General features: G+C 34.8%; 1 protein-coding gene and 1 non-coding gene across 3 annotated transcripts; one reads left to right on the forward strand and one right to left on the reverse strand.

The window, feature by feature from the left end:
* Positions 1-7,525: 7,525 nt before the first annotated feature.
* TRNAI-AAU (transfer RNA isoleucine (anticodon AAU)) lies at positions 7,526-7,599 on the forward strand. Its single transcript has one exon. It is a non-coding gene; the product is annotated as a tRNA-Ile (tRNA).
* Positions 7,600-8,501: 902 nt separating this feature from the next.
* On the reverse strand, positions 8,502-12,476 carry LOC143548608 (BES1/BZR1 homolog protein 4-like). 2 transcript variants are annotated; one of them, XM_077039720.1, is made up of 3 exons: positions 11,952-12,467; positions 9,506-10,191; positions 8,502-8,671 (listed from the first exon to the last, which is right to left on the reverse strand). In XM_077039720.1, exons 1-3 carry the CDS (start codon positions 12,165-12,167, stop codon positions 8,668-8,670), a joined length of 906 nt encoding a protein of 301 aa, XP_076895835.1. In that variant the 5' UTR covers positions 12,168-12,467; the 3' UTR covers positions 8,502-8,667. The 2 variants fall into 2 exon arrangements, with proteins under 2 accessions (XP_076895835.1, XP_076895836.1); XM_077039721.1 differs by lacking the exon at positions 8,502-8,671 and having other exon boundaries at positions 9,502-10,191; positions 11,952-12,476.
* Between the last annotated feature and the right edge of the window lie 890 nt (positions 12,477-13,366).

The raw sequence follows: 13,366 nt of genomic DNA on the forward strand, positions 1-13,366 counted from the left end.
CGGTCCACTTTCTCTTGATAGCATGTTATCTTGATGCCAAAATGCCATTAATACTTCAAACAGTATTCTAATACGGAGACATAAGATCAAATAGAAAACATGTTTGTTATGAGAAGGGTAAGAAACCAATTAAAATTCAGATAATAAATTAATTAAAAATGGTATTATGGTAATCATAAATCAAGATCCTATTTACATGAAAACTTTATTCGGCGCGCAGTTTCTATTCAATTGAATTCCTGGTTCTTGTTTCCTATTTTCATGCATGAATTAAACAATCAATATAAAAAATCAAACTCAAAGCATGAATATCTTTATTATCGTTCAATATTTAAGGTGTTGCTCTTATTAATAGTGTTGTTAATGAGTGTGTTGGTTTGATAAAATCCATCTTGTGTTGCTTTAATTCTCTATTTTCACCATCTTGTCTGAGTGACTATTCTTTTAATTGATGAGCGAGTGTGATGTTAACAAGCGTACTATTACCAAATGTGTTGGCTTGTTAAAACCCATTTTAATCTTTTAGTTGTTTAACGAGTGTGCTGTTAACGAATGTATTGTTACCAAATGTGTTGTTTTCGAGTGTGCTATTAGTGTGCCTTGCTAAGATATTCAAACAAAATGAGAATTCCAGAAGAAGACAAATAAATGAAGACTCTAATGCCCTTCCTTATATCAAAAAACATAATCTCTTCCCAAATTAATTAGAAACTAAATCTTAACCTTAAATCTTGAAAATGAAAGGTCATGATTTATTCTCACGTATTTCACATAAATTATGTTTTCTACAATAACCACCCTCTCTAATACGTACATATAAAACATGTACCAACATGATAGAAACTACATACTCAACTACTAACATATGATCCTACACACTTATTCAAACAATTTTTATTATAAACAAACGGGTCAAAAATCAACAAATATGATCATATGTTATATAGCTAGGCAACTCTTTGGCATTTCTGATGTGGGTCGATTGGATTACAAATGACCAAGAAATTTAGGAGGAACGAATAGAACAAGTACACAACTTAATATTTCTGCTTGCATTAATAATGGAAGAAAGCCCATTAAATAGGCAAATACATGCAACAAATAAAACTAACTCTACGATAACATGGAAAGCAAATTTAACAAACGTGGGGTAGGGAGCATCCCCCACTACACCCATTATTATCTCACACTTAATTCAAATAACAAAACAAACAATAACTTGGCAGTTAACGACCCAACACCCATGCATGCTGACCCGTTTGCCCGACCCGGTACATATCAAATTCATGGGTCATAATAGTAAACAACTAGTAACATCTACAACATGATTGTTATCAATTTATAAACACTACCATAACATACACAGTGACGGACCCAGGAAACTTTCTTATAAGGGTCAATTTTTTTTTTTGGGTTGGTGCTCAGTTATCAATCAATATATAATTTTTTTCGGCTTGGGTCGGTCGGGTCAAATCAATACTAAATTTTTTTTATCCAATTCGTTCGTTCTAGTCGGGCCATACAAAAAATATAATCAAACAAAATATCATATAATAAAAGATACGTGTAACGTCATTTAAAAAGACATAAGTAAAACCGAATATATTTATATATAAAGTTGTTTAATACGGGTTTTTATTTTGTAAATATTAACCGTAACATCTAATTTCTATTTCTAAGCAAGTTTTTCTCAACCAAACAAATAAAACAATTGTTTCACTTCTCATTATCCATTCGATAACCTAACCTAACAGAAAATCAGTGAAAAACAAAATGTCAAAGAAATGTCTATGGATCAACAAAGTTCCCAAAATGTCTATCTCAATAAGTTAGATTCCTCACTTATTTCAGATCAGGCGAACCTTTTTATCAATCAATGATCAACCACCATCTGGCCAATTTAAAAGCGGATCCGACGACATATTTGAATAAAAGTACGTCAGCGACGCTATGGTCTTCAGGGTGTTCTCGTCGGTCTGCCACCATGTCACCGTCGGAACCGACTTTTTTCTATTTTTTTTTTCTTGTTTTTCAACAAAGCTTGTGCGGCAATGGTGACTGCATGTATTCCGACGGTCTGCCACCGGAACTGTATGTATTCCGGCGGTTTTTGAATAAAATTGAATCTACCATTTTTTCCGACGGCCACTCTTATTCCCAATTACCCACATGTATTCTAAATCCGGCAATAAAGTCAGATCTACCATGTATACTGGCGGCCTTATTTATTGGTACCTACACATTGAACCGCCACGGTGATGGTGGTCGAGGAGTGTTGAAGTTGTGAGGATACTTGAATAGTAGATGTGTGGTGGGGGTAAAGAAGAAATCTGTTGGTCGGAATTCTTTGTCGTTGGGTTTAAGGTGGGGTGTGCTCCTTCCATGGCTGGGTGGTCGGAAAGTTAACGGTGTTCAGATGTGTTGCATACTTGAATAATAATAATAATAATAATAATAATAATAATAATAAAAAGGGAGGAATAAAATGGAGGTTTGAGTGTCTAACAAGGACAAATGGGGCATGCTCACTGGTTTAATAAAAGTTAGGTTGTCATATAAAAAAGGTTGGGACCGACATTATTTACTGTAGATATTTTGGGAATTTTTTAAACTCACGGACAAAACCTCGATATGCAAGAGGCAAATCTGAATATGAGGCAAATCTGAATATGAGGCCTACGTACTTCGCGCGACGCGAAGCGAGGGTCAAAAACCCTTCGCGCTACACGAAGGGACTTAAAAATGGGGAAAAGATGTAAGGCCCGTTCCCGGTAGCCCTACGTTAGCGTCGGATTTACTTATAAACACAGTTCTACGAATCAGAGTTTATTAAAACTTTTCGCGGAATATAAAACATCAATCATTTTTTACAAAACATTAAATCTTTTCTTTGATACCAAAACCCAAAACATTATATTTAAAACATCTTTTCTTCTATATTCACATGCCAGCCGTTCAATCCATGCCATGTGCCATCCTCATGATAACTCTTCAGTCTGATCACCTGCGTGCATACTAAAAGTCAGCTACGCTGAGTGAGTTCTAGTTAATCAAGCAACTTATCATACAACCACTACATGCATCGTATACGTATCCGAAGACACGTAGCACACTATCTGACCTGCTCACCTTACCACTTAACCTCTTATTTACCCCTACCGCTTTGCCACTTTAATAACGAATGACGTTATGCCACTTTGCCACTTTAATAACGAATAACGTTATGCCACTTTTCCACTTTAATAACGAAGTCACGCATAGGCTTACCCTACCACGTACTATCGTCATGCCACTAACATTCTTACTAGACCCCTATCCACTTCTATCACACTCTACTTCTACTTGTCTATAACCCACTTCCTATCAGTACATTATTTACATAATAAGCAAGTCATATAATAGCATTCAAACACACTAATAACCACTTGGCAATCACTATCCTTAGCGATACGTGCAATATCCGAAGATCGTTCACGCACCAACAAGAATTATATATTAGCTACCTCGTATATCATCTATAACATACACTTACCACTTAAGGTAAGTGTATTCACACTTCACATCGAATATGGACACAGCCCCGAAAAACACAACAAGGAAAATGGGGCTAGAAACTCACCTGAATGCGATTACCTTCACCGTTTATAGTTATTCCTTTCTTGAGCTGTGCACGACTAACTGTATAACAATTGCACGTATCAATTAACTATTACTACTTGTATCGTATTTCTATCTTAATATAACCCACAACGAACGGGGGTCCGGGGGCAGCGCCCCTGTCAGCAGGGTTCTAGGGGCGGCAGCCCCTAGCGGGGTCCAAGGGGCAGAGCCCCTGGCTGGGGTTAAAGTTATTATTCATTAACTGTCTTAACACATTTTCCATTAGGATTTTAAGTTATTATTCTATTCACCTACTCACTCGTTAGCCCGATTCGTGGTCTAGTACTGGATTACTTTTACTTAGCGTTTTAAGCTAACTTAACATTAAGCAAACTTAACATTAAGCAGACTTAACATTAAGCGAACTTAATCATTAAGCGAACTTAACATTAAGCGAACTTATCACCAGGCGAACTTGTATAGGGCGAACTTATATGGGTGCGAACTTATCATGCACGCGAACATATAGGTTAGCGAACTTATCTACAGCAGCGACGGGTTCTGATTTTATCCCCATAAACATATCTGTCCCACCCGTAACCCTTCGATATGATGTTAATCAATCCCGTGAACATTCCCATGATCATTTTTTTGATAAGATTCGGCCCGAAAACGCACAAAGTTTGGACCTTTAAACTCAAAAACGTTCAATACTAGATCTAAGGTTTTCGTTGAACGAACCGTACGCGTTTATGGACTCATTAGGTTCGTTCTAACATCAAGTTTGCTACTTTAATACTCGTTTATACCCTATCTTTGCTAGGTTCGAGTTTCATGGATAACCATTCATAAAAACGGAAACTTTAAGGATAAAGGACATACCTTTACGTGTTTTTAAGGTTACGGTTAGCTTGGTGATGAACTACAATCTTGTATCTTGCTTGCACACTCAAGATCTATTAAGTTATAGGCTCGGTTTGGTCTCGGATTGCTCCTTAGCTCGCGGCCGTATATGGTGTAGGAAGTATGTGTGTGTTTTTGAGTGTGTAGAGATTAGGATGGATAAGATGGATGGAATGGAAAGGATTAGGGTTTAAGGGGGTATTTATACTCCCTTAAGCCCATGGACCTAAGGCCCATATATCCTTTTTGGTCCATAACTAATCCCATCTAATTATCCTACTTAGTCTTTCGTATTTTACTATTATTATTATCGTTCCACTAACTCGTTTATTTCACCCGACAAAATAATATATTAAATATTACTTTAGAAATTTCGGGATGTTACAAAAGAACCCTAACTTGATGTAATCAGTTTTGAGCCCCTATTTCGACCTATCATTCATTCCAGCAATCAAAGAGAAGCCCTAGGACGATTTTCCACCATCCCGAAGCCTCCGGTTCCTCAGTTAATCGCATGATTCCATCCTTTCATCAGATAAGCGAATTCTTCGTAATGCCAATGTCAGGCTAAAACCATTGTATTCACTGTAGGCTAGGTTTTGTGTAAACTAACTTTGATCAGATTCTATGTTTTGAATGAGTATGAACTTGGTTCAATGTCTTTAATCTCGACCCTTGACGCAAGTTTACCATAACAACTTGGTAAGTCTTTTCATTTCTATGATGCCACTTTCAACTTAGTTGTTTACATGAAAGGGCTATTTTAATCCATTTTAGCATTTTTATTCGTTTAAGCTTACTGTTTCGTTTAAGTTATGAGTTTCTATTTTTTTTATATCATTTCTATGGTATTGGGTATGTGGTAACCAACCTCGGTTTCATACCGAGTCACGGACCGAACCGAAACTGAACTCCCATTTAAACTCTTTATTTAATTGATTTAATACAAGTTGCATGTAAGATTTAAGTTTTTAGGTTCTTTTATTTACTTTTTGTATTTGTTTTCATGATATGAATTTGTTGGATCCAAACTTGGTCGTATATCAAGTCTTGAACAAACCGAACTAAACCGAGTTCACTCTCTTAAAACACACTAGTTGTGTTTTGGGACACAAAATCTCATATTTTCTTTTAAGATCTTATTATAAACTGATTTATAAATATTTTCTGAAAATACCTGGTATGTCGGATCCAACTTGATCTTTTAACAAGCTTGGACCGATAAGACCGAACACCCGCTTAACATTAACGTTTAGAGTTTCTTCCTAATAGAACTTCTAACTTAGTTCAGTTGATGTTTTTAATGAGTTATCTCATAATATTTGTCACGTTGGAATATCGGTTTCGTACTTGACAACTTATCGAGACCCGAACCAACTAAGCCGAACACTCGTTAAAATCCCGTTTTGGTATTTATCTAACAAGGGGTCGTGAACTATTACATTAAACCAATCCCCGCATATTTACTTAACCTTACTTAACAAAGGTTAAGTAAAACTTATAGATAAAGAACATAGACTCGATTTCAGGATAACTTACTTTTCAAACAGTCACTTTAATTACTTAAGTTTTCTTACACTTTAAACCCCAAAACTTTGAGGCATTTTGTCAAGCAGTTGGTGTGCATCTTCAAACTTTTATGTTTTAAATAACAGACTGAAACATAAATCATGTTTTGAAACACCACCATAATCATCTTGACCATTGCATTTATAGGCTTGGGATAGTTCTTGAATACAAAAAAAAAAAAAAAAAAAAAAACCTTTAATACTCAATTAGTACCTTAACTGTCCACAGAGATGGGTTAGTTGGATGAGTATTACATGGTGATGACGTTTGCGGCGAATGTAATATTGTAAACGGTGGCAGATATTGATGCAGTGCAGTGGTGTAAACAGATGGATCGAGAGCAAACGATCTTTGTTTGTTTATTGTAGTTAACCTAGTCTATGTTGTTCAAAGAGTTGACTTTCAGAACTCAAAACGATTATTAAACAAATTAAAATTTAAAAAGGAGTTATTATTCTGTAATTAATGTAAACTTTTATTCAAATTACAAAAATAAATATTGGGTAAAGAAAATGGTTTTACCTTTATATTTTACAAAAAGGTATTTTTTTAGAGCATTGTCATCGTTAAATCGGTTGTTAACATAAAACTGAACGGATAAGAGGCAACTTAATCTTTAACTTTTGGGTTTGAAAGTTTGGGCCGCAGACGAGGAGCGGATGAGAGTATAGGTCCTCACTCTCTCTCTCTCTCAAACAATATATAATATAATATATACATATATAATTAATATTTTTAATAACGTTTTGTTTGTGGTTGTTGTAAAATTGGGTGTTTTTGAAAAAAAATATAGAATTTCATTTGGCTTTAAAGGTTTGTGGTGAATAGCTTTGAAGGTGCTCTTAGTCATAGAATTTCTATATATATTCTTAACATTTATTGAAACTTGTTATTAACTAAAAATGTTATATGTAATTTGTGTTTTATATATATTACAACCTCAAATTACAATAAAAGCAGTATGGTAGTAAAAAACCGTGAGTTGTTACATACTGATTTTTTTTAACGGCTAAATGTTATAATATACTAGATTGAACCATTGACCTTCTATTCTACACCATAACCACCTGACCACCCAACAAAGTGGAAATCAAGTACAAACTTTAATTTTCTAAAATACGTATGCTACATATTTTATAAAATAAAAAAACTATTGAAATTATATATAAATATTGCGGTGTAAGTTTATATCCGGTTTGAGATCTTTTAGACAATATAGTTTTATATTATATTATAAAAAGAAAATGTCATTATAAATACAATTGTATCTTTTAGAATATACAAATGTATCTTTGAATACAACAAAATAAAACATTTTTTTGTCTTTTGTTTTAATATCTAATTTAAAATATTATTTTTCGTCACTTGATCCCCAATTACTTGTTTACAAAACGTTTAAAACTTCTCCTTTTATGATATAATAGAAAGACTGCAAATAATATTTGAACAACAAGGCCTGTTAGCTCAGTTGGTTAGAGCGTCGTGCTAATAACGCGAAGGTCGCAGGTTCGAGACCTGCATGGGCCATTTATTAGATACTTTACATTCCTTTTGTTTTTTTGTATCTTCTTCTTGTTTATACATGGAGTTCCAGCTCCTCCCTCATATAATTTTTCATATCATGATGAGTCTATACTACATGAAAGGTAATAATTTGAAGAAGTTCTCCTTCGAATTATCAAAAGTATTGGTTTCAGCTTCGTGTTATTGATTTGATAATGGAATTACCATCTTAAAATCATTTGGCAACTTGGCATTGGATATATAATTATATAAACATGATTTCCATTGAATGGTCATAATATGAAGTTAAGTATTAACAAACTTGAGAACCCATGAAAGACACTATATAGTTAAACAAGGGGAGAACAAGTAACATATAACTTGTCGGTCACTGTAGACAATGTTAATGCTGGAGGTAAATCCTAAAAAGAAAGAGAGAGATTTCAAACAATTAATGAGATAAATCATAGTATCAAAAGAGAATCCAGGTGACTAGTTTTTTTTAGAGCATTTACGATGAAGTCTTCATCTACATCTATTTTTCGTTTTATAGAAAGGCGTTAATCTCGATCTTTAAAAAGTTAAAAGAGTATTTTGTCTATTTGCGTTTCTTTACCGGAATCTCCATCTCCAAAACTTATATCCACAATACTTGTTTTTATGTTTATATCTTTTATACAACCTTCGACTTTTCGAGCGCCTTAATTTACCGCACATTTTCAAAGATTAACATTAGTGAAAAAAAATATCTTGAGTTCGTAATGGGAGTAGTATCATACTTCAACAAAAGCTCTTTACCACTAATGCTCTTTAGTCATCTGTTGTATATAGTTTCTACTTTAGGCCTTTAGCACAAATCACATTACGTCTTAAGATTTACAAAAAATATATGAAATAAATATATGTAAATTCTTGGAATAAAAATAAATAAATTAGAAAAAATATATATAAATAGAAAAATTCTTGAATAAAGAGATACAGAAGCCATCACACATGAACTATGAATTTCTCTCCTTTTCTTGGGAAAAAAAATATAATCTTTTTTAAGAAAGAAAATCAGCTGATGATACATTGCAGATTCCACCATGTCCTTCATCTACAATAAAAAGAAAAAAAGAAAAATCATTCTAAATTCAAGACATTATTAAGAAAAAAAAAAGTCTCTACTTGTATACTTGATATATAAGTTGATTTGGGATATATTTTATCTTTAAATAGTAAAATAAGAAAACCAAATTAAAAAAAGAAACCGGTCAATCGAGCCAAAAGCGGCCCAAAATATTCTTTTAGTGCATAAAGTATCATTTTAAGAGATGCAAAAATCGGGTTCTGGCCCAAACCGGTTTGGGTACAGTAAAACGCAATCAACATCGGATTTTGGCCCAAACCTGTTCTGGTTGAAACCGATAAGGGAAAAGAATCGGTCTGGTTCCAAACCAGTTACGGATTAAATCGAGTTATAACCAGTTCTGTTCAGTTTTAACCTGTTTCAAACTGGCTTCAACAGAGGGCTTCTCAACTCGATTACAACTCTACGATTCGGGTCGGACCCAAACAGGTTCAGGTTTGGTCAAACCGGCCAAGAACAGTTTTTAGCCCAAACCAAATCAGGTTGAAACCGTTTTACAATGAAAAAGAATCAGTTCGGGTTTAAAACCGGATTATGACCAGCTTGATTCGATTTTAATCCGTTTCAAACAGACTTTAACATAGAGCCATAGAGGTTCCAAACCCGATAAAACCCTATGGTTCGAGTGCGGGCCCAAACTAGAATTTCTCAAACCGGTTTTGGTTTCCAACTCAGTCTTTTTGTTCACTGTCATAGTATCATGTAATTTAAATGTTTTCACTAAAAGTTACTTGGTAAAAAAAAAGTTATGGATTGACCCGACCCGACCGTTTTGCCACGTATCAAAAAAGTAATGGTTACCTAGTGCTAGGGTTCCCAAGGGTGAGCTCAAGGTCATCAGAAACACATTCTTCATGAATCCTCTCGCCTTCCCACGGTTTCACCAAACCTTTCATATGACTCCCAAATGCAAACTCAGACGAAACCGCATCCGACATAGGAACATCCGCGGTCTGGTCAAACACAGCAGGCGAGCACGTCCCGCTTTGACCCGGGGTCCACATCCGGGACCCACTACCCGACATCACTTCCTTAAACCCAAACGGGTTCGATGCCACAAGACTAAAAGTAGGCGACGAAGGCCCGTCTTGGGGCGTTTGGACCCCGGATAACCATCCTGACCCGGTTGGTGTTTGGTGGCCCGGACTTTGAGGAGTTGAGGATGGTAAGAACAATGGGTAGTGTTGTGGAACCCATGTGGGGTCTGTGTCGGTCATTCGTGGCGTTTGACACGTGGGTGAGGCTAATGGTGGTGTGACCGGGGCACTTATTGAACCGCCGGGTATGTAAATATGGTGCGGAAAGTTGGATGAAGGATTCGAACCAGATGAAAGATTTTTGAGCCATGGGATAAGAGAATTAGGGTCCGGGTTGCCATTAGTGGTATATAGAGATGAGATGGAGCTCGGGAAAGATGTCGGACTCGGGCTTAAACTGACTGATGCGGATCCACTTGTTACCTCCACGCGTGTTACGGGTTTGCAACCCTGCACAAGTATAAAAAAGGTAATCATGTTAAAAATATATATATATATATTCTAGTTCCAATATTAATGAAGATATTAATAATATGTTATCTAAGACCAAAGTGCAATCACTAATATCTTTTAGGAAAGTATTATTGAAAGAACACAGCATTTATCATTGAATCAACAGCTAGTGCAATTTTACAAAATAAATCAATATGAAATTATGAACTAAGTTTATAGCAAAAGTAATTCTGAGAAACTGTCTCTTGAATTACATAGTACATTTATCTTGAAGATAAGATGGTATATATTTCGGATACCCAAATTTTAAAAAAGAACTAGCATCTAAACACCTAAGGTTTATAGTGTTTAAACTAGTTGATGATAATTGAATAGCAGGATAACAACGTAACAATGTATCAAGATAACAACATATATAGCAGTGTATAACGATAACCATGAATTAGAATAATAGTGTATCTAATATCTGTATCATAAGAATATACCCATTGAGTTAACATTAAACAATATATTAGTATTATTGCCCGCTTTGCCACTCACTAGTTGCTCAATCTTTATAAAATACTAATGTCTAAACTATATTCATCTCCGGTAACTTTGAAAGACTTTACACAGATTAAATCACCTCGTGTTCATCTTGAATTAGTAGACTCCTAAACGTGCATTTACTATGTAATCAAAGAAACAAGTTATGATAAAGACTTTTGTTATAAACTTAAGATCGGACGCATGTTAACTTTAACATGTAGGATTGAATCTTTTATGTGAACTAGTTGAGTAGTTGTTAAAAGTTGAAACTTGTGTATTCATCCAAGATTTACTACAACTTCTACCTTTACCACTTAAGAATGTTCATTAGGTTTATAAATAATAGCTACGGTTTTCAAATGTCCTAAGAGCATCCACAACGGTGCCTCCTTTTCTTGTCCGGATCCGAGCTGGAGCATAGGTGGAGGAGAGCGAGAGACTTCCGCGGAGGTGGGGTCGTCCGCGATGGTCTACTGCCGTGGATGACTAAGGAAAATCTAGAAAAAAAATCATTTAAAACACTACATTTTTCTAAAAGCAATTAAGAATAAAGATGGAGAAAATTGACATCTTAGCGTGTTAAAAAAAATCGGTATAGTTAAAAGTCAGAGAACAACAACTAGTGTTGACATAAACAAACACAAGGAGGGTCACATTAGTTGAAAGTTTCGTGAAGCGTGTGAGTCCACGTGAAGAAACAAAGTAATGTATCCTACGCTTAACACGAATAATAATAATAATAATAATAATAATAATAATAATAATAATAATAATAATAAATTTAGGAGAAAAAGGAAAGCTATAGTCTCCATCATTGACGCTCATCACTAAATTACATACAGGTCAGCAGCTGAATCATGAAAACATGCGCCGTATGCTTAGCAACCACGTTACCTTGTCTCCTCAGACAAGTATCCAGATCCACACCAAAAGACCAGTCAAATCTCATCTTCACCGTTCATTCACTCCGATTCGTATAGACTCAAACTTAAAATATTATAATAATATGGATGACTGACTTGAGCGTCTAACGGTCATCCAGATAATGAATTGAGCGTTAAGAGGTGATCCAGATACTCTGGTCTCTCCCAACGAGTGTTCGTGTTTTATAGATCTGAGCCGAGCCGGAGAAGACAAGATGTGGTTGTGTTCATCTTCATCATCGTTGGAGCACTTGTCCAAACATATAAACCAGAAATAAATAAGATGTACAAATTAACTAAAATTACCTTACGATAGGTGGTACCGTCTTCTTCCACAATCCAACCAGCTTCATTACAAAGTGCTTTCAACACCTCGTTATTGTCACAGTGCTTTGGTAGCTTATAGTTTCCATAAACTCTCAGACCGGCAAATATCTTAGCGGCGATTGCACGCCGTCGTCTCTCTCTACGCTTGTTGTTCTCTCTCTCCTTCCACGTCGGCAACCTGGCACCCGACGTCATATATATATATATATAAAGAAATAATTAATCCTTCTCCGGATTATAATAAAACTATGATTCTGAATTAGAAAATGACTGTTGATCGAAAAATATGAAGTCGCCGGTGAGTGGTTGAGGGAATAACTGAGAAAGTGTGGGTTTGTGATTGGGAGAGAGAGAGAGAGAGAGAGTGAGATGTAACTAAAGGAGTTTGTGTGTAATTAATTGGCCATGTAGTTAAGGTGAATTACGGGAATGCCACTAGTGGGTTAGTATGGGACTTTCTGAAAGTGCGGGTGGTGCACGTGTTTAGCCTTCTAAAAATTAAGGGTGGAATGTGGATGCTTTATAAAGAAACCTTTTTTTATTGTCTATATCGGGGTGTTTAAAATATCCTAACCTGACCCGAACTCGATTAACCCGACCCGACTTGAATCCGAATAAGCTAATTTGGGTCGTGTTAAATAGGGGAAATATGTAAAAATTCAAAACTTTAAATACAATGATAAAAATGTGAAACAAGCACTATAAAGACAATATTGTAAGCTTTATAGATGAGTTAATTATTTTGTTTGTTCATGAACCGTTTGACGGAAAGTTCATTTATGTTATGTTCATTTAATTAAACGAACGAACATAAACACTTGTTTCACTCATTCATTTATGTTCGTGAACGTTTATTTAAGTTCATTCATGTTCGCTTACATATTAATAGAAAATTATCAAATATTATTTGCATTTAGAAATTATATCACCCTAATATGTTTCATATTTGTTTGTTTTTGTGTTTATTTAAATGTGTTCAATTATGTTCGTTTATGTATGTTTTTGTTCATTAATGTATGTCATATATGTTCCTTCATGTTCGTTTATCTTTGTTTAATTATGTTCATGAACTGTTCGTTTAGATTTTAAATACATGAACAAGAACATTTTTGGTTTTTAACTAATGAATATGAACACAAATATTTATTCGATTAAGTGTTCGTGTTTATTAAAAGTAAAATGATTGAACACGGACATGCCTTTATTCATGTCGGTTCGATTCTTTTACAGGCCTATATATGTAATTATAAGATACTTACTTGTAAAAGAAATTTAAAATTGAGTTGAATGAGAAATTTTGCAACCTATAAGTTACAAACACAAAAAACAACTTAAAATTATTAAGTAACATTGTCAACCCGATTAACCTAACTAACTCAGCCCGACTAACCCGA

The sequence above is a fragment of the Bidens hawaiensis genome, unplaced genomic scaffold, assembly GCF_021521415.1.
Source record: "Bidens hawaiensis isolate Kalapana, Puna unplaced genomic scaffold, B.hawaiensis_p1.1 tig00015203_1, whole genome shotgun sequence".
Lineage (NCBI taxonomy): Eukaryota > Viridiplantae > Streptophyta > Magnoliopsida > Asterales > Asteraceae > Bidens > Bidens hawaiensis.

Bases quoted from the DNA above. Each gene is read 5' to 3' on its own strand.
- LOC143548608 (XM_077039720.1), bottom strand. From the start codon at position 12,167: ATGACGTCGGGTGCCAGGTTGCCGACGTGGAAGGAGAGAGAGAACAAC. The intron at 10,192-11,951 runs GTAATTTTAGTT...ATACTTGTGCAG, and splicing joins ACGGTACCACCTATCGTAAG to GGTTGCAAACCCGTAACACG.